The sequence below is a fragment of the Geotrypetes seraphini genome, chromosome 12 (genome assembly GCF_902459505.1).
Source record: "Geotrypetes seraphini chromosome 12, aGeoSer1.1, whole genome shotgun sequence".
NCBI lineage: Eukaryota > Metazoa > Chordata > Amphibia > Gymnophiona > Dermophiidae > Geotrypetes > Geotrypetes seraphini.
This window is the reverse complement of record NC_047095.1, coordinates 76,583,576-76,610,181: the sequence shown is the minus strand read 5'-3', so window position 1 is coordinate 76,610,181 and position 26,606 is coordinate 76,583,576. Positions and strand designations below refer to the sequence as shown.

At 43.1% G+C, this 26,606-nt stretch overlaps 1 protein-coding gene across 4 annotated transcripts in view; it reads left to right on the top strand.

Moving 5' to 3' along the window:
- SZT2 (SZT2 subunit of KICSTOR complex) overlaps positions 1 to 26,606 on the top strand; it is a 523,775-nt gene that overhangs the window by 120,883 nt on the left and 376,286 nt on the right. For all 4 annotated transcript variants that reach the window (XM_033916162.1, XM_033916160.1, XM_033916161.1 and 1 more), the window contains 3 exons: positions 9,848 to 10,016; positions 10,556 to 10,670; positions 11,603 to 11,716. In XM_033916162.1, the coding sequence (XP_033772053.1) occupies positions 9,848 to 10,016; positions 10,556 to 10,670; positions 11,603 to 11,716 (398 nt within the window). The remainder of the gene's footprint in view (positions 1 to 9,847; positions 10,017 to 10,555; positions 10,671 to 11,602; positions 11,717 to 26,606) is intronic.

Sequence of the window (26,606 nt, the reverse complement as noted above, 5' to 3'; positions counted from 1 at the left end):
ATGGGAGACTTTTTATAAAAATCTTAAAACTCCTTTGACAGTCTCTGGTGCTCCTCGTAAGCTTGATGCCCTATATAGAGTGATTCCTATATCGGGCTTTGACAAGCCTCAGCTTCCTCATGAGTCCCTCCTGGTGGAGTCTACTCTGAAGAAGTCTGCTGGGGCCAGTGTATATGCTTTTGTTCCTCCTGGCATAGAGGGTAAGGCCATGGATCGCTTTGGCAAGCGTTTATATCAAATTGCCTTGCTTGCCAACCGATCTGGTAATTATGCTTTCCATTTTTCCTTTTATCTCAAGCATTTGGTTCAGCAAGTGTCTGCCCTTCAGAAGTATCTTCCTGAGCGCAAGGTTCCTCTTCTACAACAGTATACTTCCAGTTTGTTACAACTCCAGAAGTTTTTGGTACGCTCAATCTATGACACCTTTGAGCTTACATCTCGAGCTACCGCCATGGCTGTGGCTATGAGGCGCTTAGCTTGGCTTCGGGTATCTGAGCTGGATGTTAACCATCAAGATCGTCTAGCCAATGCTCATTGTTTGGGCAATGAACTTTTTGGGGAATCTTAGATACTACTACCCAAAAATTATCGGCTCATGAAACCAGGTGGGATACTTTGATTAAAAACAAGAAGCCTTCACCTGCTTGTCCTTTCAGGCAACAGTCTTCTTATCAAAGGCATTTTACTGCTCGACCTCTGCAGACCTCTCAGCCTCAATCTCGTAGACCAAGGCAACAACAGCAGTAGCAACCACGCCAGCAGCAGCAGCAGAACAAGCAAGCTGCGCAACCCAGTCTTCTCATTTCTCACCCTTGCCCTCAGCCCATCGGGGTCGTCTTCAGTTATTCATCAATTGTTGGAAACTCATCACTTCAGACCTTTGGGTCCTCAACATCATTCATCAGGGTTACTCTCAATTTTCAGACTCTTCCACCAGACAGTCCTCCAAAAGAGTCTGCTTTGAACCCTGCAGAGTCCTCCCTTCTTCTGCAGGAGGTACAGTTTCTTCTACTGAATGCCATTGAGGAAGTTCCTCTCGATCAACGGGGAAAGGGATTTTACTCCTGTTATTTCTTGGTTCCCAAGAAGACCGGAGAACTGAGACCCATTTTGGATCTCGGAGATCTCAACAAATTTCTGGTGAAGGAGAAGTTCAGAATGTTGTCTCTTCAACTTCTTTATCTTCTCCTCAATCAGAACGACTGGCTATGCTCCCTAGATCTCAAGGAAGCCTACACACATATACCTATTCATCCGGCTTCCAGGAAATATCTCAGGTTTCAAATCAATCGTTGTCATTACCAATACAAGGTACTCCCCTTCGGCCTGGCAATAAAAATTATTACTAATTCAAAAAAATATGATCACATTACACCACTTCTACAAACAGCACATTGGTTACCAATTACACATAGAATAACTTTTAAAATTATACTGTTAACTTTTAAAATTCAACAATCTAATGCTCCGATATTTTTGGATCGTCTCTTGATACCGAATTCTCCATTCAGGGCACTTAGATTAACAGAACATTTACAGCGGAGGACTTCATGAGAGGGGAGGTACATTGAGGAAGAAGTCAGAGAACTCGAGGAATTCATTGAGGAGGTCTACAGGAGGAGGGTGGAAGAACATGAACATCAGAGGAAAGATGAAGATACACCAACATGGAAGGGAGAACAAGTGGAAGATGACTCCAAGGAAGATACCCACAGAGGAATCCCGCAGGAAGGAGAGGAATGGTCTAGTCAATGCCCAGAAGAAGAAGCAGCTAAGCACACCGAGAACATAGAAGAAGAAGTGGCGAAGCACTTCGAGGACATAGACTTGCGACTGGAGCGAAAACTGAAAAAGGGAAAGTCTGCGATCCTAGTGGGAGACTCAATCATTAGGCAAGTAGACAGCCACATAGCAGGTGGGAGAGAGGATCGACTGGCAACCTGCCTCCCAGGAGCAAGAACAAAGGACATCGTGGACAAAATTGGAAAGATCCTAGAAGGAGCAGAGATGGAAGAGACTACAGTAATGATCCACATCGGGACAAATGATGTCAGCAGGAGGGACTACAGTAGAAGTGCACTGATAGAACAGTTCAAGATTCTGGGAAGGAAGTTGAAGATGAGGACTCAGAAGATAGCATTTTCAGAGATCCAGTACCGAGGGCAGATGTGAAGAGGCAGACGGAATTACAATCAATAAATGCATGGATGAGGAGATGGTGTGAGGAAGAAGAGTTTCACTTTGTGAGGAACTGGACAGTGTTTTGGGGCAAGAGCAAGCTCTTCAGAAGAGATGGACTGCACCTGAGCGTGGTGGGAACTAGACTTCTAGCAAACAATGTCAGGAGAGGACTAGAACAGGCTTTAAACTAAGAAGAAGGGGAAAGCCGACAGTTGACCAAGAGTTGACGTTTCGGAAAAAGGTATCCCATGAAGATACTAAGTGGGAAAAATGATGGGAAGAAATAATGGGCAAAACACAGGAGTTGACTGATCCAGAAGAGGAGAAGAAACTAAAGATCAAAGCACAGTGAAAGGAAACGAAGACAAAAAAATACCAGGACTTAAATTGCATATACACTAATGCAAGGAGCCTAAGGAACAAAATGGGGGAATTAGAAGCCATGGCCAAAATTGAGAACCTAGACATCATTGGGGTCTCTGAAACATGGTGGAATGCTCAGACCGGACTGGCACTGGAGAGCTGTGTCACAGCCCATAAAGTTAGAGCTATGGCAGCTTCTGTGGCTTTCCTCAGATCTACTCCTATTGAGGAAATCTGTAAAGCTGCCACCTGGTCCTCAGTTCATACCTTCACTTCTCACTACTGTCTGGAGTCTTTCTCCAGGCAGGATGGGCACTTCGGCCAATCTGTATTACAAAATTTATTTTCCTAATGGCCAACTTTACCATCATCCCATTCTGTTAGCTTAGAGATCACCCATCAGTGGGAATATGCTGTCTGCTTGTCCTGGGATAAAGCACAGTTACTTACCGTAACGGGTGTTATCCAGGGACAACAGGCAGACATTCTCACAACCCACCCACCTCCCCAGGTTGGCTTCTTGGCTGGCTTATCTTAACTGAGGGACCACGTGCCTAAGTTGGATGGGAAGGCATTCGCGCATGCTTGGTGCGGGCTAGCCAGAACTTTCTAAGTTCTTAAGAGTGCAATTCACTCTAAAGTGGTCCGTACCGAGGACTCCGTGGTGATGTCACCCATCAGTGAGAATATCTGCCTGCTGCCACTGGATAACACCCGTTACGGTAAGTAACTGTGCTTTATTTGCGTGTTAGTGTGTGTGTGTTCTTGTTCTTCTTGTATCATGGTGGTCAGCTGGTTCCTAATCAAAATGGTAATGATAGAGAGGCATTTATGAACTCAAAGAATTCTTCTTCATGCTAACTGTGCTGTAAGCCCCTCGACTTGAGGGGGATGCTGCAACTAAATTAACTCATATATAACTTCCACAAGTGATAAAGAACCAGTGTTATAGTGAGCTTAACTATGCATACGTCAATGCTCAGGTATCCAGGGATTTTCAGACAGCCACCCGAATAGCATAACTCATGGTGGTAAGATCCTTATTTATCCCAACCTAGCATTTATGACGTTTTAACAAATTTTTTCTTTTTATTTATTTCATCTATGTAATATACTTTATGTATGTATATAAAGCCAACAGCTTTTATATATATGATTTCTGTCCCCTTAGCCGACGGGGAAATCTACAAAACATAAAGAAAGAGCATTTAAAAACTTAGCATTCCCTCCCAATTTCAATATAATAGCGCTCTAATTCTAACTACATACCTTGATTCATAATGCTTGCATGCTTCAACATAGTCTCTGGCAGCTTAAAATGGCCGCAGTGTTCTCTATCACTCTAAAATAGGGCAACTCTGATGACATCAGCCCCAAACAGGGCCAATCACAGCTAAAGAACTCAGAAAGGGCTAGAAGCAAACCCATACTCAAAGGAAAGAGCCCAACTTCAGAATAAAAGAGCCAAAACCCAGACTGGACTCAGGCTACATCCAAAAGAGGAAACTTATTTTCGTTCTTATTTTAAAAATCTACTTGAGCCACCCAGTCTGATGTTTCATTTAACCCAAAAGGAGTCATGGAATTTAGATTGTACATCCATCGTAGCTCATTGATGTTCAAAATCCTATCAGGGTTACCTCCCTCCCACCCAACCACAGTCATGTCCATAACTCTCCATTTCAGATCTTTCAATGTGTGGTGACAGAGTTTTCAATGTCGCACTAAAGGTGAAGTTTCATTTTGAATATTAATCCGCGATATATGCTCTGTCAGTCTTGTTTTGATCGCCTGCGTGGTGCGGCCAATGTATAATTTGGGGCACGGGCATTGAATTAAATATATCACATAAACAGAGTTGCAATTAGTTACATATCTGGACGTGTAACATTTACCCGTGACCGGGTGTATCCAAGTCTCCCCTGCCATTGTATACTGGCACCATTGACAACTTTCACAAGGTGCATGAAATCCTCTGATCTTAGGGATAGGTTCTCTCAATATGGAGTGATTCACCATTTCACTTATGTTTTTATTTCTCCTAAATGAACATATAGGGCTATCACCCACCTTGGGATTTGCCAGTTTCACTATATGCCAGTGTTTAAAACTATTTGTTTGATTTTGTGGGCATGGACGGAGTATTTTTTGGATGAATGCAACTGGCTCCATGGGGTCCATATTATCAATTTTATCCTGTAACAATAACTCACGTTGAGCATATTTGGCCCTTAAGTACGTTTTTTGGATTGCTTCCCTGGGATATCCCCGCTGATAAAAGCGGGTTTTCATCTATTTCGCTTGTATGCGAAACTCTTCAAGCGAATAACAAATTCGTCTGAGTCGAAGAAATTGACTTATGGGCAGCCCCCTTTTTAAACCTAATGGATGAAAGCTATGAAAACGCAGCAAACTGTTCCTGTCAGTAGGCTTTCGATGAATAGTGGTCAGTAATAAATGATGAACTTTCATAATCTTCATTTCCAAAAATACAATTTCTTGAAATTCAATAGTAGCTATGAATTTAATATTAGTATCAATGCTGTTCAGCCAAGCTATAAAATTTTCCAATTTTGTCAAGGTAGAGGACCAAATAAAAAAGATATCATCTAGAAATCTTTTCCAGATGATTACATGTTGGAATAATTCTCCTTCTTCAAGCGCAGCTATGTATAGGGTTGCTAAAGATGGAGCTAACGATGCTCCCATAGCTATACCATGGCACTGTAGATATAACTGTCCATTAAACCAAAAGTAGCTGTTTTTCAATACCAGCGTTGCTAACTCCATTAGCCGTGGACATAGAGATTGCCTCATGAATATCTCCTCAAGTAACACCAGGGCTCAATCTACAGTTACATCTAGTGTCACTAAGATCCAATGATCTTCCAGATTTTGGATCCCAGTCAACATCCTCACATGAGATTTTATGCTACTAACTTCCTTTGATAGAAATATGTCCACAAACTTTGATAAAGGTTCAAGGGCCGAATTCTTAATAGATACTATCGGACGTCCAGGTGGGTTCACAAGATTCTTATGAATTTTCGGTAAGAAGTGGAACTTAGGAGTTGTATAGTGTCTGGGGTTTAAGAAAGCAGCTTCACAGGGAGTAAATTAAAACATAAACCAGGAAAAAACGTTAACCCAAATCATCTAAAACATTAAAACTATCAGGCACGGTAAATGTTATAATCCTTACATAACTCTGAATCACTCGACAATAATTTTCTTTCCTACCTTGTTAAGGCAGCCTGGGACACGAAAATTCACAAGGCGTGACCAAGGGGAACACATGCAGGAAGCCGACCCGAATTTATAGCAGCAAATGACAGCTGAGCCGATCATCACGTTATCGGGAAATACTATCTTGCCGACATTACAGTTGGAACCAGTCCATTTCGGCATTCAAGCCCCGTGGACTTAATGTTTACCAGTAATGAAGAAACCTGTGTTCTTTTATTAGAAGAAGTTGTGACACATTGCCTGTATAGTTCTTTACTTGAATAAGTACCGTATGTTGGAAATCATTGATAGTGTGACCGGTCTCCTTCCAATGCTCCACAAACATGTTACAGAGATGTTCAGCAATGCACACTTTGATCTTATGAGTGGTGTGGCCAATGTAATACTTTTTACAGGAGCATATTACACAATATACCACTGCCTGAGACTCACAATTGGTGTTAGATCTGAGTTTAAATTGGCAACCATTATCACCTGGAATGTCAATGAATTGCTTGGTAATAACATATCCACAATAGACACAATGCCCACTTTTATGCACCTGTGATGTAAGATTTCACCTACATTACGACTATGTGAAAAGGCAAAGTTAGGTTGTTCAATAAGATTCTGATGAACCTGTAATACCGGCCAATGTCTTTTCCCAATCTGTCTTATTTGAGCACTATGAATGGTATATGGCAAAACACATGTTACAGAGCCATGACGATTAGGTGAGTTGTTATGCATGAGCCAATCACGGTGACACCATTTGGCTCTTTTCCATGCCTTCTTGATAACGTGGTGCGGGTAACCTCTCTAAATATGTATCTGCCATCAAATGGGCTTGCGTTTGGAACTCCTCCTCACTAGAACAGATCCTTTGGAGGCGCAAAAACTCAGGGGTTTAGGGTGGAAACTGTCATAAGATAAAATGGTGGTACGATCAGAAGGTTTGCTATATAGAGTAGTAGTAATCTGTTTATTTTTTTTGCAACAAAACCAGAGTGGAATTGTCCCAATCAGAATGGTGAGCACCAAAAAAGTGTCTTTCAACTCATCTGAAACACATAAATGCCTTTATTCATCCCAAATCTCGTCTATACATCCAGTGACTCAATGACCCGACATGCACATGTTTCGGCCCAACTGGCCTGCCTCAGGAGTCTTATGAGGCTTCAACGGATATATTAGAAAACTGTATGAAATGTAAAGATGCACACACCCTCTACATGCAGCTAATTCAAAAACGAGATTTTGGATGAATAAAGGCATTTATATGTTTCAGATGAGTTGAAAGACACTTTTTTGGTGCTCACCATTCTGATTGAGACAATTCCACTCTGGTTTTGTGCTTTTGAGTGCATAGTTTTGTTTCCCCTGTTTTATCTTGTGCTGGGATCGCTCCTGTTCAATATATTTATCAACGACCTGGAGATGGGGACGAAATGTGAGGTTATTAAATTTGCTGATGACACCAAACTGCAGCACGGTTAGAAACACGGAAGATTGCGAAGACCTGCAAAGAGACATAACGAAGCTGGAAGAGTGGGCAAAAAAGTGGCAAATGAGCTTTAACATAGAGAAATGCAAGGTCATGCACATAGGGAAAAAGAACCCGATGTTCAGCTATAAAATGGGGGGATCATTGCTAGGGGTAAGTAACCTTAAAAGAGACCTGGGGGTGATGGTGGACACAACATTGAAAGCATCAGCACAATGTGCGACAGCCTCAAAGAAAGCGAACAGAATGTTGGGTATCATTAAAAAGGGTATCACGACCAGGAAGAAGGAAGTCATCATGCCACTATATCGTGCAATGGTGCGCTCACATCTGGAGTACTGTGTCCAGTACTAGTTGTCGTACCTCAAGAAGGACATGGCAGTACTTGAGGGGGTCCAGAGGAGAGCAACTAAACTGGTAAATGGTATGGAAAACTTTTCATACGCTGACAGGTTGAAAATGCTGGGGCTGTTCTCCCTGGAAAAGCAGAGGAGATATGATAGAATCCTTCAAAATCCTGAGGGGCATAGAGAAGGTGGACAGGGACAGATTCTTCAGACTGTGGGGAACCACAAGTACAAGGGGTCACTCGGAGAAATTGAGAGGGGACAGGTTTAGAACAAATGTGAGGAAGTTCTTTTTCACTCAGAGGGTAGTGGACACATGGAACACACTGCCGGAGGCTGTGATAGGACAGAGTACACTCCAGGGTTTTAAAGAAGGATTAGATAGGTTCCTAAAGGATGAGGGGATTGAGGGTTACAGATAGATGTAGAGGTAGGTTACAGAAATGGTCAGGAATCACTTCACAGGTCACAGACCTGATGGGCCGCCGCGGGAGCGGACCGCTGGGCGTGATGGACCTCTGGTCTGACCCAGTGGTGGCAACTTCTTATGTTCTTATTTTCTTTGCAAACCATAATGTCCCCAAAAGGTACCTTATGTTTGTCCCATGTTGCTGAGAATTGAATATTGGAATCAAAAGTGTTCAACTAAAAATGTTGATAACTGCTCCTGCCCCGAACAGCAGAGTGGAAGGAGGCTGCTCTTGGGGCTCAATAGGAGGCCAATTTGGGGATTCCGATTAACATCCATATGAATCATTTGCATGCAAACTTTTTAGTGCATCGATAGCTCTTTTTAAATTGGCCAAAAAATCAGATTGGTGCAGACCTCGACAGCCTTACTGATCCTCTGAGTGCATCTAGGCCTCAGTGCCAACCAGCTATAGTATGACAAAATTGCTTCACCATAAAACAGACCAAACTGAGCACCAAAACTAATCTTGTATAAATTTGAAAGAAGTCCTTCTGCTCTCTTCTAGTATGGGTTGTGGCAAAGGTTTTTCAACTTTAAGAATAGAAATTGTATTTTTGGTCTTTTGGTATTTCAAAATCTCAATTTTATAAATGGTTGCAGTTGAAGCAGGCCATTCAGAAAGGGTTCCCTGATTGGCGAAATTTTAAAAATTACTACAGCTTGCACAGGGGTAGGGAACTCCGGTCCTCGAGAGCCGTATTCCAGTCGGGTTTTCAGGATTTCCCCAATGAATATGCATTGAAAGCAGTGCATGCAAATAGATCTCATGCATATTCATTGGGGAAATCCTGAAAACCCGACTGGAAACGACTCTCGAGGACCAGAGTTCCCTACCCCTGTGCTAGGGCATCAGGCCGCCAGGTGGTATAAATTAATATCTGAACTTGTGAACAAGAAACCCAAAAACGCTCTTAGAGGCATTGGAGCATTGAGATTAAGCAGTATATTTCTGCATCTCGATGGCCACGGATTTGGTCTTGGAGGATGAGATGTACTGCGTCAGCATCTATGAGACAAACTTGGTTTTTTGTTACACCGTTCTTTTTGGACCCCGGTTAGGATGAATGAGTTGGATAGTTCTAGGTCTAATTGATGCTGGCACTGTCATCTAGATATAGAAACACTGGATCATTTACTATTTTATTGTCCTACGATACTGAGGTTTTGGAAGTCGATTTGGGGACATTTTAATAATATTTTGGAGTCTATGATCCCTCTGATCTATGAGGTAGTGATTTGCGAAACTGTGTTGGATAGATATAAAGGCCGACTTTTAAAAATTTTAATGGGTACAGCTATGCAGTTGATTATGCGTAACTGGAAAATTGGGACCGTCTTAATTTCACATTCTGGTGGGCAAATCTATGTTTAGTGTATAAATATGAAAAAATGAATGCTTATTTGTCAGGGAACACAAAAATATTCAAATTAGTTTGGGGTCCATTGACGTCTTTTGTAGAATTGTAGTTTTATTTTTGCCGATATAGTATTTGCACATCCAGGGATGGGAGGGTGGGAGGGTGAGTATGTGTTTATGTGATTCTTTGATGATTGGGAAGGGAGGGGGGTATTTTGGGGTATTGATAAACTGTTTCTGAATGTTTATAAGTGCTTCATTGTTATGGTTATGACATGTATGTTATGATGCACTTTTTGTAAGATCTGAAAATTTAATAAGATTCAAAAAAAGAATAGAAATTTTACAAGTGGTAAAGCCAATTAATTCAGTTTAAAGCATGTAATCTTGTTGTTCAGCTTCTCCACAGATGATGATAACGACACTGAGGTGGAGGCCATTGAACTAGACACAGAACTGAATTTGGTCACGGAGTGTTGGGTGGAGCCTCAGAGTGGTCATGTGATCAGTTCAGCTGAAAATTGCAAACACCTGCAAGGTCTGCAGTATGCTGATATTCCTAAAGCAGTGAGTCCTTCATTTGCTGTGGATGGGATGTTGTGACTTTTACCCTTCATCTTAATGCATTATTTAGTTAGTTATTTTATTTTTCAAATTTCTATACTAGTTTACAATAAAGTTACATACATAAAATATTGAAACAGGTCAGAACAGATAAAAGCAGAAAGATTCAAGCCTTACAATAGGTCAAATGCATCAACAAATAATTGCATTTTCAGAAGTTTCAAGTTTATAAAAATTTTCATAAAATGCAAATCAAGATTTCTAAGCGTTTTACAAATTGTATTAAAAAAAGGGGAAAACAATGGGTAAACAACAATAGGGAAGCTCTATCACCACATTGGACCTGATCTTCAGACACTGTAATGGGTAGTCCGCACTTGCAGACGCTTTGTTTTCTGTGCTCTTTGCCAGTCTCTTCATCTCTTTCTCTGCCTTTCAAGAAAATGTGGGAGAGGCACGTGGGTGCTGCGGATATGCCATTTGGCCTTTATCTGCCATCATGTTTCTTGGCTTGACATGAATGCCCTGCTGTCTCTCTTCAGCTGTATCCCAGGGACTTGAGCTGCATCAGCACACTGCTGACATTTGAGTGTGTGAGCCAGCTGTGCCAGAACAAGGAGCGGGGTTCACCGTTGCTTGGTGTGATGGGCGCAGAGGGTGAGTTCAAGAGTGTGCTCACATTGGGCTGTTAGAATGGGGGAAGGGTACACCTGTGTTTTCACAGTATAAGCAGTCCCCGGGTTAAGAACAAGTTCTGTTTTTTAAACCGTTCTTAAGTTGAATTTGTATGGAACTCAGATCTTGCACAGTACACAGTCTATAAAAACATTAAAGAAACAGTCCTCAGAATAAAGTACTATAGTTTAAATAGAAAGAAAAGATAGGAGGTTGACACTTACTTTGGTTCTTCATCCGTCCCACTGTTCCCTTTCCACCACCACATCCAACATTTCTCTCTCTCATCTGTATCTCACGCCTCCCTCCCTAAGCTCAATAATTCTCTTTCTTCATTTCCCCATGTGCACCATCTCTCTTTTCTTCTCAGACATCCATGCTCAACAATTCTCCCTTTCTATTCCGTCCCCCACCTCAGCGTCTCTTTCCCTCACGTCAGAGGGAAGTCTTCTGTGTCAGCCTTGGGCAGTGTGCAGGAGCTGCTGCTTGCGGCTTTGTGAGGAGAAGTGCAGCTGGGAGGAGGGAGCTGGCCAGATGACATAAGCACCTGTGGGAGCGAGGGAAGGACGACGTGGAGTGCATTGGGATACGGAAAGGTGGAAGAGGGGTGAGTTGGCACAGGAAAAGAGAAGCAGACCTCAGTTCGTTAGTACGAGTCTGACATAAGTCGGATGTTCTTAACCCGGGGAATGATGGTTTTGGGGTGGAAGTGTCTGATGGGCCTATCTTCCCATGTATTTACAGCATGAGATGTTGGGTTTGATAAGGATATTCTGCATGTATTAATAATATATGATGTGCCTGGTAATGGTATTGTTGCATGTGTGAGATTGGGTTTAGTAAAGGTAGACTTGGATATGCTCATGCTGTTGGTATTTGCACTGTTTTATATGGAAGTCCCTGTTCCATTTTAGGCTCATATGTGGGAAGTGGACAGCGTATCTATGAGATTCCATTTCACTTTGATTTAATGACCCTGTTACCCAAATGTCAGCAGATTGAGATGTGCTTCTTCACTCTGACCAAAGGTATGTTCTCATTTTCCTTCAATCCTAAGAAGTCAATGCCTTTCTGAGCAAGCCAAAGTAGCACATTCCCTGCCAGATAATATCACCATTAGTTCTAAGTGGTTTATACCAAATCTAAAGTTCCTTGTCAGTCTCTAGACCAGTCCAGATGGAGACTGAGTACACTAGAACTTTGATCTGAATTTAAATCCTATGCAGTTGGCAGGCAGCCTCTGTTGTTCTTAATCTTCAGCAGATGGTAGCCATGCATTTTACAGACCTCAGACTAGAAACATCTCTTGATAAGTTCAAGTCTAAATTAAAAACATTCCTTTTCAAAGACACCTACACCTTCTGACTTTCTCCATTTCAATGAGTCCAAACTGTTTCCATGCAGTTGGTAATATCGAAATAAAACGCTTCTTTTGAAGCGAACCCTACTTTACCATCTTATGTCAATCCCCTTTCCTCGCTTCGATGGTTACCAGAAACAAGGAACAGCCTACGGTGGTAACTGCAGACAGCTTTCTTCTCAAGGGGCATACCTCTCTGTATTTCCTTCTGGAAGATACTAATAACCGATGCCAGCCTTTACTGTTGTGGGGGGTCATTGCAGTGGACACCTAGTTCAGGGTCATTGGTCACTCGCTCAGCAAAAGTGGTCCATAAATTGGCTAGCGCTGCAAGCCCTGGAGAAGTCTCTGGAGGCAAGGAAGAGTCTTCTCAGACAATGCGACAGCAATAGCCTATGTCAACAGGCAAAAAGGCACTAGAAGCACCCTGTTATGCCTAGAAGCTCAACTCCTTTCTATGGGCAGAAGCTCATTTCAGGCTCTCTCTGCTGTGCACATAGCAGAAGTGTAAAAGGTGCAGTCCAGCTTTCTCAATCGGCAGACTCTTAATCTAAGGGGATGGTTACTAGCCCCCGAGGCATTCAGTGCCATTGTTCGGTGGTGGGGGACGTCCATAGATGGATTTGATGGCTTCAGCAGCAAACACAAAGGTGGCTTGCTTTTACACCCGAAGATATGAGCCCAGAAGCGCGAGGTTAGATGCGTTTGTACATCTGTGGCCAGAGAAAGGATTCTTATACATGTTTCCCCATGGCTCATGCTAGGTCCAGGGTTGATAGTCCTAGAGGTGCCCAATTGGCTCCGCAGACCATGTATGTGGACCTAGTTCATCTTAAGAAGGTCAAAGGCCCAAGTGGATAAGAATAGCCTTACTGGGTCAGACCAATGGTCCATCAAGCCCAGTAGCTCGTTCTCACTGTGGCCAGTCCAGGTCACTAGTACCTGGCTGAAATCCAAGCATCACTCCATGCTACTGATCCAGGGTAAGTAGTGTCTTCCCCCATGTCTTTCTCAATAACAGACTATGGACATTTCCTCGACGAAATTGTCCAAACCTTTCTTAAAACCAGCTATGTTATCCTGTCTTACCACAACCTCTGCCAACGCGTTCCAGAGCTTATCTATTCTTTGAGTGAAAAAAAATTTTCTCCTATTAGTTTGAAAAATATTTTCCTGTAACTTCGAGTATCCCATAGTCTTTGTCATTTTTGATGGAGTGATAAATCTCTACTCCACTTAGGATTTTGTAGACTTCAATCATATCTCCCCTCAGCCATTTCTTTTCCAAGCTGAAGAGCACTAACTTTTTTAGTCTTTCCTCATACAAGAGGAGTTCCATCCCCTTATCATCTTTGTCGCTCTTCTTTGAACCTTTTCTAGCGCTGCTATATCTTTCTTGAGATTAGGAGACCAGAATTGAACGCAATACTCCAGATGAGGTTGCAACATGGAGCTTTATGGGGCATTGTAACATTCTTAGTCTTGTTAACCATCCCTTTTTAAATAATTCCTAGCATCCTGTTTGCTTTTTTGGCTGCCGCCGCACATTAGATGGAAGATTTCATCGTATTTTCTAGCATCCGGTAACTGTGATTTGCGTTATTCTTCCCAATATGCATCACTTTGCATTTGTCCACATTAAATGTCATCTGCCACTTGGACTTGGTCTTCCAATTTCCTGTGGTCTGCCTGAAATTTTTCACAATCTGCATGCGTTTAAACAACATTGAATAGTTTAGTGTCATCTGCAAATTTAATCACCTCATTCGTCATTCCAATTTCCAGATCATTTATAAGAACATAAGAAATGCCGCTGCTGGGTCAGACCACTGGTCCATCCTGCCCAGCAGTCTGCTCACTCGGCGGCCTCAGGTCAAAAACCAGTGCTCTAAATGAGTCCAGCCTCACCTGCGTACGTTCCAGTTTAGCAGGAACTTGTCCAATTTTGTCTTGAATTCCTGGAGGGTGTTTTCCCCTATAATAGACTCCGGAAGAGCGTTCCAGCTTTCCACCACTCTCTGAGTGAAGAAGAATTTCCTCACGTTTGTTCGGAATCTATCCCCTTTCAACTTTAGAGAGTGCCCTCTCGTTCTCCCTACCTTGGAGAGAGTGAACAGTCTGTCTTTCTCTACTAAGTCTATTCCCTTCAGTAGTTTTGATCAAGTCCTCTCTCAGTTTCCTCTTTTCCTCAGTTTCTCCAATCTCTCACTGTACGGCAACTCCTCCAGCCCCTTAACCATTTTAGTCGCTCTTCTCTGGACTCTTTCGAGTAGTACCTTGTCCTTCTTCATGTACGGCGACCAGTGCTGGACACAGTATTCCAGGTGAGGGCGTACCATGGGCCGGTACAGCAGCATGATGACCCTCTCTGATCTGTTCGTGATCCCCTTCTTAATCATTCCTAGCATTCTGTTCGCTCTTTTTGCCGCCGCCGCCCATTGTGCAGACGGCTCCATTGACTTGTCGATCAGAACTCCCAAGTCTCTTTCCTGGGAGGTCTCTTCAAGTACCGCCCCGGACATCCTATATTCGAGCATGAGGTTTTTGTTCCCGACATGCATCACTTTACACTTATCCACATTGAACCTCATTTGCCATGTGGATGCCCATTTCTCAAGCTTGATTATGTCACGTTGCAGATCTTCACAATCCCCCTGTGTCTTCACTACTCTGAATAACTTCGTATTGTCCGCAAATTTAATCACCTCGCTCATCGTACCAATGTCCAGATCATTTATAAAGATGTTGAAGAGCATGGGTCCAAGCACCGAGCCCTGCGGCACTCCACTGGTGACGCTCTTCCATTCCGAGTATTGTCCATTTACTCCCACTCTGTTTCTTATGCTCCAGCCAGTTTTTGATCCACGTGAGTATTTCACCCTCGATTCCATGACTTGCAATTTTCCAAAGTAGTCGTACATGCGTAACCTTGTCAAATGCCATCTGAAAATCCAGATATACAATGTTGACCTGGTCGCCCTTGTCTATTTGCCTGTTTTCTCCCGTGAAAAAGTGCAGCAAGTTCGTCAGACAAGATCTGCCTTTGCTGAAACCGTACTGGCTGGTCCTCATCAGACCGTGTCTGTCAAGATGATCAATGATGTGGTTCTTTATCAGCGCCTCTACCATCTTTCCCGGTACCGAGGTTAGACTCACCGGTCTGTAGTTTCCCGGATCTCCCCTCGAACTCTTTTTGAAGATCGGCGTAACATTCGCCACCTTCCAGTCTTCAGGAATCTTTCCCGATTTGATCGACAGGTTGGCTACTAGTTGAAGCAGTTCAGCTATAGTCCCTTTCAGTTCCTTGATGACCCTCGGATGGATGCCATCCGGTCCGGGGGATTTATCGCTCTTTAGCCTATCAATCTGCCTGTATACCTCTTCTAGACTGACAGTCAGCCCTGTCAGTTTCCCGTCTTCATTTCCAGCATAGAGACTGGTGGGTTCCGGTATGTTGCGTATATCCTCTTCGGTAAATACAGACGCAAAAAATGTATTCAGTTTGTCGGTGATTTCTTTATCTTCCTTTAGCACTCCCTTTATTCCACAGTCATCCAATGGACCCACCGCTTCCTTCGCGGGTCGTTTCCCCTTAATGTATCGAAAGAATGGCTTGAAGTTTTTCACCTCCTTAGCTATTTTTCCCTCATAGTTTCTTTTGGCCCCTTTTACCGTCTTATGGCACCTACGTTGATGTTGCTTGTGCTTATTCCAATTTTCGTCCGTTTTTGACCTTTTCCATTTCTTAAATGAAGTTTTCTTGTCTCTGATCGCTTCCTTCACCTCTACAGTGAGCCATGCTGGTTCTTTGTTCTTTTTCCTCTTGGATCCTTTGTTGATACGCGGTATATGTAGATTTTGTGCCTCAGTGACTGTGTCCTTAAAAAGGGACCAAGCTTGCTCTAGTGTTTTTACAGTGTTTATCCTCTTCTTAATCTTCTTCCCCACCATGAGTCTCATCCCTTCGTAATTTCCCTTGCGGAAGTTCAGTGCCGGGGCTGTCGTTCTGGACCGGTGTTTCTCCCCTGCGTCCAGGTTGAAGTGGATCATATTGTGATCGCTGCTTCTCAGCGTCCCCTCTACTTCTACACCTTGTGCCGGTCCTCACAGTCCATTCAGAATTAAGTCCAGAATTGTATTTCCTCTTGTATTTTCCTTGACAAGTTGTTCCAGGAAGCAATCGCCTATAGCATTCAGGAACTTGGTATCCCTAGTGCAGCCAGAGGTGCCTAGGTTCCAGTCTATCCCTGGATAGTTGGAGTCACCCATGATAACTGCATTGCCTCCCTTGCAGTTGCGTTTAATCTCATCTGTCATATCTCCGTCAATTTCTTCGGACTACCCTGGGGGTCGGTAATAGATGCCGATCTTCATTTCCAATCCATTTGTTCCCGGAATTTTGACCCATAGAGATTCTAACTTGTTTGTCATTTCTGGCGTGTTCTCTCCATTAGATTCAATTCCCTCTTTGACGTATATGGCAATGCCCCCACCTTTTTGAGCCACTCTGTCTCTGTGGTATAGCTTGTATCCCGGTAGCACAGTATCCCAGACATTTTCCTCAGTCCACCATGTTTCCGTGATTTCAATGATAGAAACATTGAAACATAGAATATGACGGCAGAAAAGGGCTGGCGGCCCAACAAATCTGCCCACTCAAGAACCCTCCCTCCCCTGAGAATCCATCCTTTAAGCATAACTCTGTAGCGACCCCACCTGTTTGTCCCAACGACTCTTGAAGTCGAGCACGCTACTGGCCTTGACCACCTGGCATGGAAGACCATTCCATCGATCAATCACCCTTTCGGTGAAGAAGTATTTCCTGGTGTTACCATCAAATATTCCCCCCTTAAGTTTTAGCGGATGCCCTCTTGTCGCCGTGGGACCCTTAAAGAAAAGATTTCTTCTTCCACTTCAATTGCGGCCCGAGATATATTTGAATGTTTCTATCCTCCTCGAGAGAATATAAGCGCAGTCTGGTCAGCCGTTCTTCATATGGGATATCTTTAAGTCCTGATACCATCCTAGTGGCCATTCTCTGGATCAACTCCATTCTCTTCACAGCCCTCTGATAATGCGACATCCCTCTGATAATGCGACCTCCAAATTTGGACACAGTACTCAAGGTGAGGTCTCACCATGGATCTGTACAACGGCAGTATGACTTCAGGCTTTCAGCTGATAAAGCTCCTTCTGATGCAACCCAGCATTTGTCTAGCCTTTGCTGAAGCTTTCTCCACCTGATTGGCAGCTTTCATATCTTCCCGGATGAGTACTCCCAAATCCATTTCTGCAGTAGTTCTTGTTAAGTTTTCACCGTTCAAGGTGTATGATCTGCATGGATTTCCGCTTCCAAGATGCAATACTTTACATTTTTTGGCGTTAAAGTTCAGTTGCTAAGTAATGAACCATTGTTCCAGTAAAAGTAGGTCCTGCTCCATGGTGTTGGGCCTGGTTGCACTGTCGGGTTCTGTTGCCCTGCCCACAATGTTGCATATTTAGCGTCGTCGGCAAATAATGTAATTTTGCCTCGAAGTCCCTGAGTCAGATCCCCCACAAAGATATTAAATAGCATCTGGTCCAAGACAGAGCCCTGAGGCACTCCACTGGTCACTTTCGACGTTTTTGAGGGAGTACCATTTACCATACCCTTTGAAGTCTGCTGCTAAGCCAGTGTTTCTCCTAGTCCTAACGAGTTCATTTTGTTCAATAACCTACAGAGGCCTTACTGAAGTCTAAATACACTATGTACAGGGACTCGCCCCATCCAGTTTTTTTGTTACCCAGTCAAAGAAGCTTATCAAATTGGATTGACAAGACCTTCCCTTTGTAAAGCCATGCTGGTTGGGATCCCTTAATCTTTCATCATCCAGATTCGTGTCCAATCTGTTTTTGATCAACATTTCCATGAGCTTACTCACTATTGATGTGAGACTCACCGATCTATAGTTTTCAGCCTCTGACCTGCATCCCTTCTTGTGGAACGGGATAACGTTGGCAGTTTTCCAGTCCAGGGGCACTTTTCCCTTGCTTAGGGAAAGATTGAAGAGCTCGGCTAATGGTTCTGTCAGGTCATCTCTCAGCTCACGAAGTACTCTAGGGTGTAGATTATCTGGGCCCATAGCTTTGTTTACTTTTAGTTTTGATAGCTTGTGATAGACGTCGCACGCAGTAAATTCTATGTCCCGGAATTGGTCCTCCGAGCTCCCCATTATCTGTAGCTGAGGACCGGATCCTGGCGCTTCGCAGGTGAAGATAGAGCAGAAGTAGTTATTGAGTAGTTCTGCTTTGTCTGCGTCCGAGTCTGTAAAGTTGCCGTTAGGTTTCTTTAGGCGCCCAATACCGCTTGTGTTCTTCTTCCTGTCGCTAACGTATTTGAAAAAGGATTTCTCCTTTTTCTTTACCTGCCTAGCTATGTTTTCTTCCATCCGGAGTTTGGCCTCTCTGACTTGCATCTTAACTTTTCTAGATTTCCCCAGATAAGTTTCTTTAGCTTCAGGTCGTTGTGATTGTTTGTAGGTAACGAAAGCCTTTTTCTTTTGCTTTACTAGTTCTGAGATCTCTGTGGAGAACCACTGTGGTCTATTTTTTTATGTCGTTTGCTCACGGTTTTTATGTATATGTTGGTTGCTTCTAGCAGGGTAGATTTCAGAGCTGACCATAGTATCTCTACACTGTCCGTCGTGCTTTGGTTTTGCAGTACTTTGTAGACATAGTCCCCCATGCCCTGAAAGTTAGTTCCTTTAAAATTTAGGACCTTAGTCAATGTATTTGACCTAGTGGTTCCTTTCTTGAGGTGGAACCACACCATGCTGTGGTCGCTGGAGGCCAAGGTGTCTCCCACCGATACCTCTGTGACACTGTCTCCGTTGGTGAGCAACAGGTCCAGGATTGCCTCGACCCTGGTGGGTTCTAATACCATCTGCTTGAGGTGCACTCCTTGCATGGAGGCTAGTAGCCTCTTGCTGCCACTGGTTTGTTCCAGTCCATATCGGGCATACTGAAGTCTCCCATCAGCACTGTATCTCCACATAGTGTGATGGTCTCAATATCTTCCATTAGTTCATCGTCTGCATCTTCCTTTTGTTTTGGTGGTCTGTATACAACACCAAGATACAGGCATTTGTTATTGCCCCTAACGAGGTTCACCCAGAGGGATTCTCCCATATACTTGATATCTGTGATTTTAGTAACTTTGATGGAGAGGCGCTGCAAGGACTACAGGGACCAGACGGACTTCACCTGACCAGAAGAGGAAAAAACGTCTTTGCACACCGGCTAGCCCGCCTACTTCATAGGGCTTTAAACTAGATAAGTTGGGGGAGAGTACCCACTCATGTACTGGCGCAAGTAATCAACCTGGCGAGATAAGTTGCCAATCCATTTCAGAGTCTGAGGGAAGTACACACTGCATTTCCGAGTTAGAGGTAGGTACACACATTGTAAACAGTAGTATAGCTCAAGCAAGAATAGCTACACATAGACATAGCAAATATAAGGTATGGAGGGCTATGTACGTTAATGCCCACAGTTTGGGCAATAAGATTCTGGAATTAGAAACCGAAATGAGGAACGCGGACCTAGATGTGGTGGCGATATCCGAGACTTGGTTCACGGTCTCCCATGGGTGGGATATGACTATACCGGGATACAACTTGCTTCGGCGGGACAGAGAGGGCAGAATGGGAGGAGGGGTAGCACTATACACTAGAGAGGACATCAAAGTTACCAAAATCGCAGACGTAAAGTACACCGGGGAATCCCTCTGGGTGAATTTGGCTAGGGGAAAGGACAAATGCCTGTATCTTGGCATCGTGTACAGACCTCCAAGACAACAAGAGGACATGGATATAGAATTAGTCGAAGACATTGAGAATATCACCTTGCGTGGAGACACAGTATTGTTCGGAGACTTCAACATGCCTGATGTTAATTGGAACAATCTTTCCGCTACGACCAGCGGCAGCAGGAAGCTATTGACCTCCATAAAGGGAGCAAGACTCAGACAAATGGTATTAGAACCCACTAGGGATCAAGCGTTACTAGACCTAATACTTACCAACGGAGAAAGTGTCACAGAGGTCTCGGTAGGCGATACATTGGCCTCCAGTGACCACAACATGAGATGGTTCAACCTTAGGAAAGGTTTCATTAAGTCAAGCACATCAACCAAGGTCCTCAACTTTAAGGGCACTAACTTCGAAAGCATGGGAGATTTCGTCTATCGGGCGCTGCAAAACCAAGGAAAGCTCGGTAGACCCGTTTCGAAATTTTGAGTTTACACCCAGCAGTGTCTACGATGAGCTATCAAGACTTAAGGTGAACAAAGCTATGGGACCGGACGAACTACATCCCAGGGTGCTCAGGGAGTTGAGTGACGTCCTAGCGGAACCGTTATCTGCGCTCTTCAATCTTTCCCTAAGTACAGGAAGAGTCCCGTTAGATTGGAAGACGGCTAACGTTATTCCACTCCACAAAAAGGGATGCAGGACGGAGGCTGCGAATTATAGACCGGTGAGTTTCACATCAATAGTGTGTAAACTTATGGAAACACTAATCAAAAGCCAATTGGATACGATCCTTAACGAGGAGAATCTACAAGATCCCCATCAACATGGTTTTACGAAGGGAAGGTCCTGCCAATCAAATCTGATCAGCTGCTTTGACTGGGTAAAAAGAAAGCTGGATATAGGGGAGTCCCTGGATGTCGTGTACTTGGACTTCAGCAAAGCGTTTGATAGCATCCCACACTGCAGGTTATTGAGCAAGATGGGTTCGATGGGACTGGGTGAAAACATTAACCCCATGGGTTAGGGACTGGCTCAGAGATAGACTTCAGAGGGTAGTGGTAAACTGTACCCTCTCCAATATGACGGAGGTGATCAGCGGAGTGCCGCAGGACTTGGTCTTGGGTCCGATCCTATTTAACATCTTCATAAGAGACTTGGCTGAGGGACTTTGAGGTAAAATTACATTATTCGCCGATGACGCCAAACTATGCAACATAGTAGGCAAAAGCACACCAGAAGAAAGCACAGTACCGGACAAAAGCTCAATGCCCGACAGCATGACGCAGGACTTACTCCTGCTGGAGCATTGGTCAAAAACTTGGCAACTAAGTTTCAATGCCAAAAAATGCAAGGTCATGCACCTTAGCGGCAAAAATCCATGCAGGACTTACACCCTAAATGGTGAGATCCTAGCAAGGATTGTAGCAGAACGTGACTTGGGAGTGATCATTAGCGAAGACATGAAGTCTGCCAATCAAGTGGAAAAAGCTTCATCCAGGGCTAGACAAATCATGGGCTGTATCCGTAGAAGTTTCGTCAGCTGTAAACCCGAGGTCATAATGCCGTTGTACAGATCCATGGTGAGACCCCATCTGGAATACAAGTTTCAAGTTTAAGTTTATTAATTGGCTTGTTGAATCACTTAATCAGATTTCTAAGCGATGTACAGCAATATACATTCTTAAGGAAACAAAAACAAAACATACACTTAATTCATTATAATATAAACAGAAGGTATGAGGGGGTGAAATACATTTTTTATAGTAAAGAGAGAACATACAAGGAAAATACAAAAGGAAGTTGGAAGACAAGTAAAAGCAAAAAAAAATTCACTAAAATAACTCAATAAAATAAAATTTAAATTACTTTGCAAATGCATCTTTAAACAAAAAGGTTTTTAACTCGCTTTTAAATTTGCCAAACACCTTCTCTTCCCGTAAAAACATGGGAAGCGCATTCCAAGTCTGAGGTGCTGTACATGAGAAGATAAATTGTCTTCTTGTACTAATAATTTTTAGCGAAGGAATAGATAAAAGATTCCGTTCACTCGATCGTAAAATTCTTTGAAGTGAATAGGGGATGAGTAACCTAAATAAAAATGCTGGAGTCTTATTTTCTAATGTTTTAAAGATAATTGTACATAGTTTATGAGTTATTCTATGAATGACTGGTAGCCAATGAGCCTTTTTAAGGAGTGGTGTCACATGATCGAATTTTTTAGATTTTGTTATTAATTTAATTGAAGCATTTTGAATTATTTGTAGTCGTTTAATTTCTTGAAAAGCAATTCCTGTAAAAAGTGAATTGCAATAATCGATTTTAGACATCACCAGAGAGTGAATAAGAATATTAAGTGCTTTGGGACAGAGGAATTTGGAAATAGATCGAATTTTACGCAACCTATAGAAGGTAGTTTTAACAATACTACTAATGTGATCGTGATAATTAAGTTTATTATCAAAAATTACTCCTAGGATTTTAGTATTTTTGACTAATTGAAGAGGAACATTTTGAATCAGAATAGGAGCAACTAGAGAAAAACTTTCCTTCCAAGGGAAAAGCATAATATTTGTTTTTTTGATATTGAGGGCCAATCTGTTTTTGTCTAGCCAATGATGAATTTGCTCAAGTTTTCCATTAATTGTCAAGATTTCATTTAGATTGTTCTTGTTTAAGGGGTACAATAACTGTATATCATCAGCATAGGCAAAAACATGAAATCCTATAGATTGACATAATGTCAATAGTGGTGCCAAAAATATATTAAAAAGTAAAGGGGAAAGTATAGATCCTTGTGGAACCCCATGCGCTATTTGTGAAGGTAAAGATGATGTATCATTAAAAATTACTGTAGAAGTGCGATTACTGAAATAAGATGTAAACCATGCTAGAACATCATCTGTAACCCCAATAGATTGAAGTCTAGCAAGGAGTAATTGGTGATCAATCGTATCAAACGCTGCTGAAAGATCAAGTGATGTTAAAAGCACCGATTGATGATGGTCCAAGAAATATTGAATTGAAGTTGTCATACCAATTAGTGAATGTTCTGTACTATGGTGTTGTCTAAAACCAGTTTGATTGGGATGTAACACATTTGTTTGCTCAACAAACTCTGAAATCTGGTTGAAGATAATTTTTTCAGTTAACTTTGCTAAAAATGGAATGTTGGATATTGGTCTATAATTGGATAAATCAGAATGATTAGCATTTTTATCTTTCACAATGGGTCGAATAAATGATTGTTTCCAATCTAGTGGAACAGTTTGTTGTTTTAAACTTTCTGTGATTAATACCTGAATCCAAGGTCCAAAGATGTCAAAGTATTTTTTAAGAAGAAACGGTGGTATTTGGTCTGCTTTTGAACTTCTGATATTCAGAGTTTTAAGAGTAATTTCAATCTCCTTAAGGCTAGGTATATTAAATTTTGAACATTTTGAAAATAATAATATATCTTGATTATTTTGATCTAATTCAGTTTGAATGTTAGAATTTTTAAAGGATTTTCTTATATTAGCAATTTTTTCGTTAAAATAGTCGGAGAGTTCCTGAGCAGTGGGAATTTTGCTGTTTAAATCAAATGGTTTTTTTTTATTAGGTATAATATTATTGAGGATGGAATATAAGATAGAGGGGTTTTTGGCTTTGACTATTTTCTCAGAGTAATATTTCATTTTAGTTTGATTTATTTTTGCTTTATAGAGTTCTGAGTGTTCTTTGTAAGATGTAAGATTAGTTTGTGTTTTATTATTCCTCCATCTTCGTTCAAGGGCTCTTAATTGTCTTTTAAGAAGTAAAAGTTCTGCAGAGAACCATGGATTACAGAATTTTCGATCCGAAATGATTTTAGTTTGAGTTGGAATCAAATTATCTAAGGTGGCTTGAATAGCCATATTCCACATATTGGTTAGATCATCTATTGAACTAGTAGAAAATTCGGAAAAATCAAGATTCCATGTTGCTTGTAGAGATTCTGATGAGAGATCCTTAAAATTCCTATAACTAATTGTTTGACGTTTAGTTTTCTGTTCAATACTATGAGTATTATAAGTTAAAGAGATCAGAAAATGATCTGACCATGGAACTGGAAGACAATGGTGTACAATTCTGGAGGCCGCATTATCAAAAAGATGTGCGGAGAGTTGAGTCGGTTCAGCGAATGGCCACCAGGATTATCTCAGGACTCAAGGATCTCCTGCATAAGGAACGGTTGGGTAAGTTGCAGCTATACTCACTCGAGGAACGCAGAGGGAGGGGTGACATGATCGAGACATTCAAATATGTCACGGGCCATATCAAGGTGGAAGAAGATCTCTTTTGTCTTAAAGGACCCACGTCAACAAGAGGGCATCCGTTGAAAATCAGGGGTGGGAAATTTCATGGCAACATCAGAAAATATTTCTTCACCGAAAGGGTGGTTGATCGCTGGAATAATCTTCCACAACAGCGTGCCAGATTATAAGAAAAGATGGGATTGGCTTGTGGGATCTCTTCATGGAGGTAGTTAGGGGGTGGGTCATTTGAGTGGGCAGACTAGATGGGCCGTGGCCCTTGTCTGCCGTCATTTTCTATGTCTTCTCTTATGTACAGATACCCCTCCTCCTGATTTGCCTTCTCTGTCGTGATGGAGTAAGTTATATCCTGATATGACCATATCCCATTCGTGGGACTCCGAGAACCACGTTTCTGATATCGCCACTACATCAAGGTCGGCGTTTCTCATTTCTGTTTCCAGTTCCAGTATTTTGTTGCCTAAGCTGCGGGCATTTGCATACATGGCTGTCCATTCTTTCTGTTTGCATGGAGTGTTTTCTGTCTGAGATATTTTGTCCCCTTCAATCTTGCCTTTGTCGCCCTTATTATTGTCTCTGTCAATGTTATCTTCTTGTGCCATAGCTTCTAATTCACCCATCTTATTCCTTAGGCTCCTTGCGTTCATGTACATACACTTGAGTTTACTGCCTGTTCCTTTCTTGTATTTCCTTCCCTCTTGTGTCCCTTTTGGTCTTACTTGCCTGTGATCCCGTGATTCTTCCCCTCTATCTTCCTGCATGGTATCCTCCGGATATACCGGTTCCCGAACCATCGACTCTTTCTCTCGGTTGACTGTCGGCTTTCCCCTTCTTCCTAGTTTAAAAACTTCTCAACTTCTCGCTTGATGTTGCTTTCAAGTAGCCTCGTTCCGTCTCTGCTGAGGTGGAGTCCGTCCTTCCTGTACAGCTTGCTCTTCCCCCAGAACATTGTCCAGTTGCGCACGAAGTGGAATTCTTCTGCCTCACACCAGCGCCGCATCCACACGTTGACTGCTTGCAGCTCCATCTGCCTCTTCTCATCGGCCCTGGGTACCGGCAGGATCTCTGAGAATGCTATCCTCTGCGTTCTATTCTTCAGCCTCCTTCCTAGCATCCGGAACTGGTCCTTCAGTACTTCTCTGTTGTAGTTCCTGCTGTTCACGTTGTTCGTCCCCACATGGATCATCACCGCTGTATCTTTTTCTTCCACACTGTCAATGATCCTGACGATGCAGCTCACTATGTCTTCTACCTTGGCTCCCAGTAGGCAGGTCACCAGTCGATCCATTCTTCCTCCCACTCTGTGGCTGTCGACTTGTCTGATGATGGAGTCCCGCACGATGACTGCTGTTCTCTCTACCTTCTCTTGATTTTCCAGGCGCAGGTCCATGTCCCTGGTGAATGTCCATCTTTCCAGCTGTAAGTTCGTGTCCTTGATTCCCATCCATTGGCTTGCACCGGACTCGCCTTCTTGTGGGTCCCTTCCGCTGCTTCCAGATCTCGCTGCTGTGTCACCCATTTCTTCCTGGTGGTTGTCCGTCAGGTGGTCCACATTCTGTAGGTATATCTCGGCAGCTCCACTGTTGCTGGTGATTCTCCATGGCCTCCCTGTATGCCTCCTCTATGAATTTTTCCAGCTCTCGGACTTCTTCCTCGATGGTGTCCTCTGTCTTGATGTTCTCTGCATCACCGTCTTTCTCCTCCGCTGCTTGAAGTTCTCTGCATCTCTGTCTTCCTCCTCCATAGCTTGAAGTGCCTCCAGTTCCAGAATTCTGCCCTCCAGGAGTCTGACGTGTTTCTTCAGGCTCTCCAGTTCTCTGCATCGAGCGCATACGTAAGACCGCCTCCCAGAGGGGAGGTAGTCATATATATGGCAGACAGTGCAGAAAACTGGGTAGCTCAACATCCTGCATCTGTCTGCTGCTTCCATTGCTGCCTGCTTGCCTGATCTGCTGTGGCTGTCCTCTGCACCTGCTGTGTCCTCTGTGTCTACCTGGCTGTATGTCCTCTGCACCTGCTGTGTCCTCTGTGTCTACCTGGCTGTATGTCCTCTGTGCCTGGTTGTGTCCTCTGTTTTTACCTGTTGTGTCCTCTGTGCCTGCTTTGTCCTCTAGTGTATTTTGCCTGGTTGTGTCCTCTGTGCCTGTTGTGGTCTCCTTCTGCTCTCCTTTAAAGGTGGATTGTGGTCTCCTTCTGCTCTCCTTTAAAGGTGGATTGTCTCTTCTCGCCTTTGATGCGCGCCGAGCAGCTGAGCATCGTTGGCCCCTCCCCTTTTAAAGGGGAGCTTCGATGGTCGACTTTGGGGGTGGGCGGAGCTAACTCTCGCCGATTCCCCTAATCTTCTGCCTCTTGTCTCCCCTTCTCTCCCCTTTCCAAACTCCAATTTGACTCCCTCCTGTTTGTTTTTCTACTTCCTCTTCCCTCTCTCTGTGCTGCTGTCTCCTGCTTGCCTTGCCAAGCTTCGATGTGCTCCGCT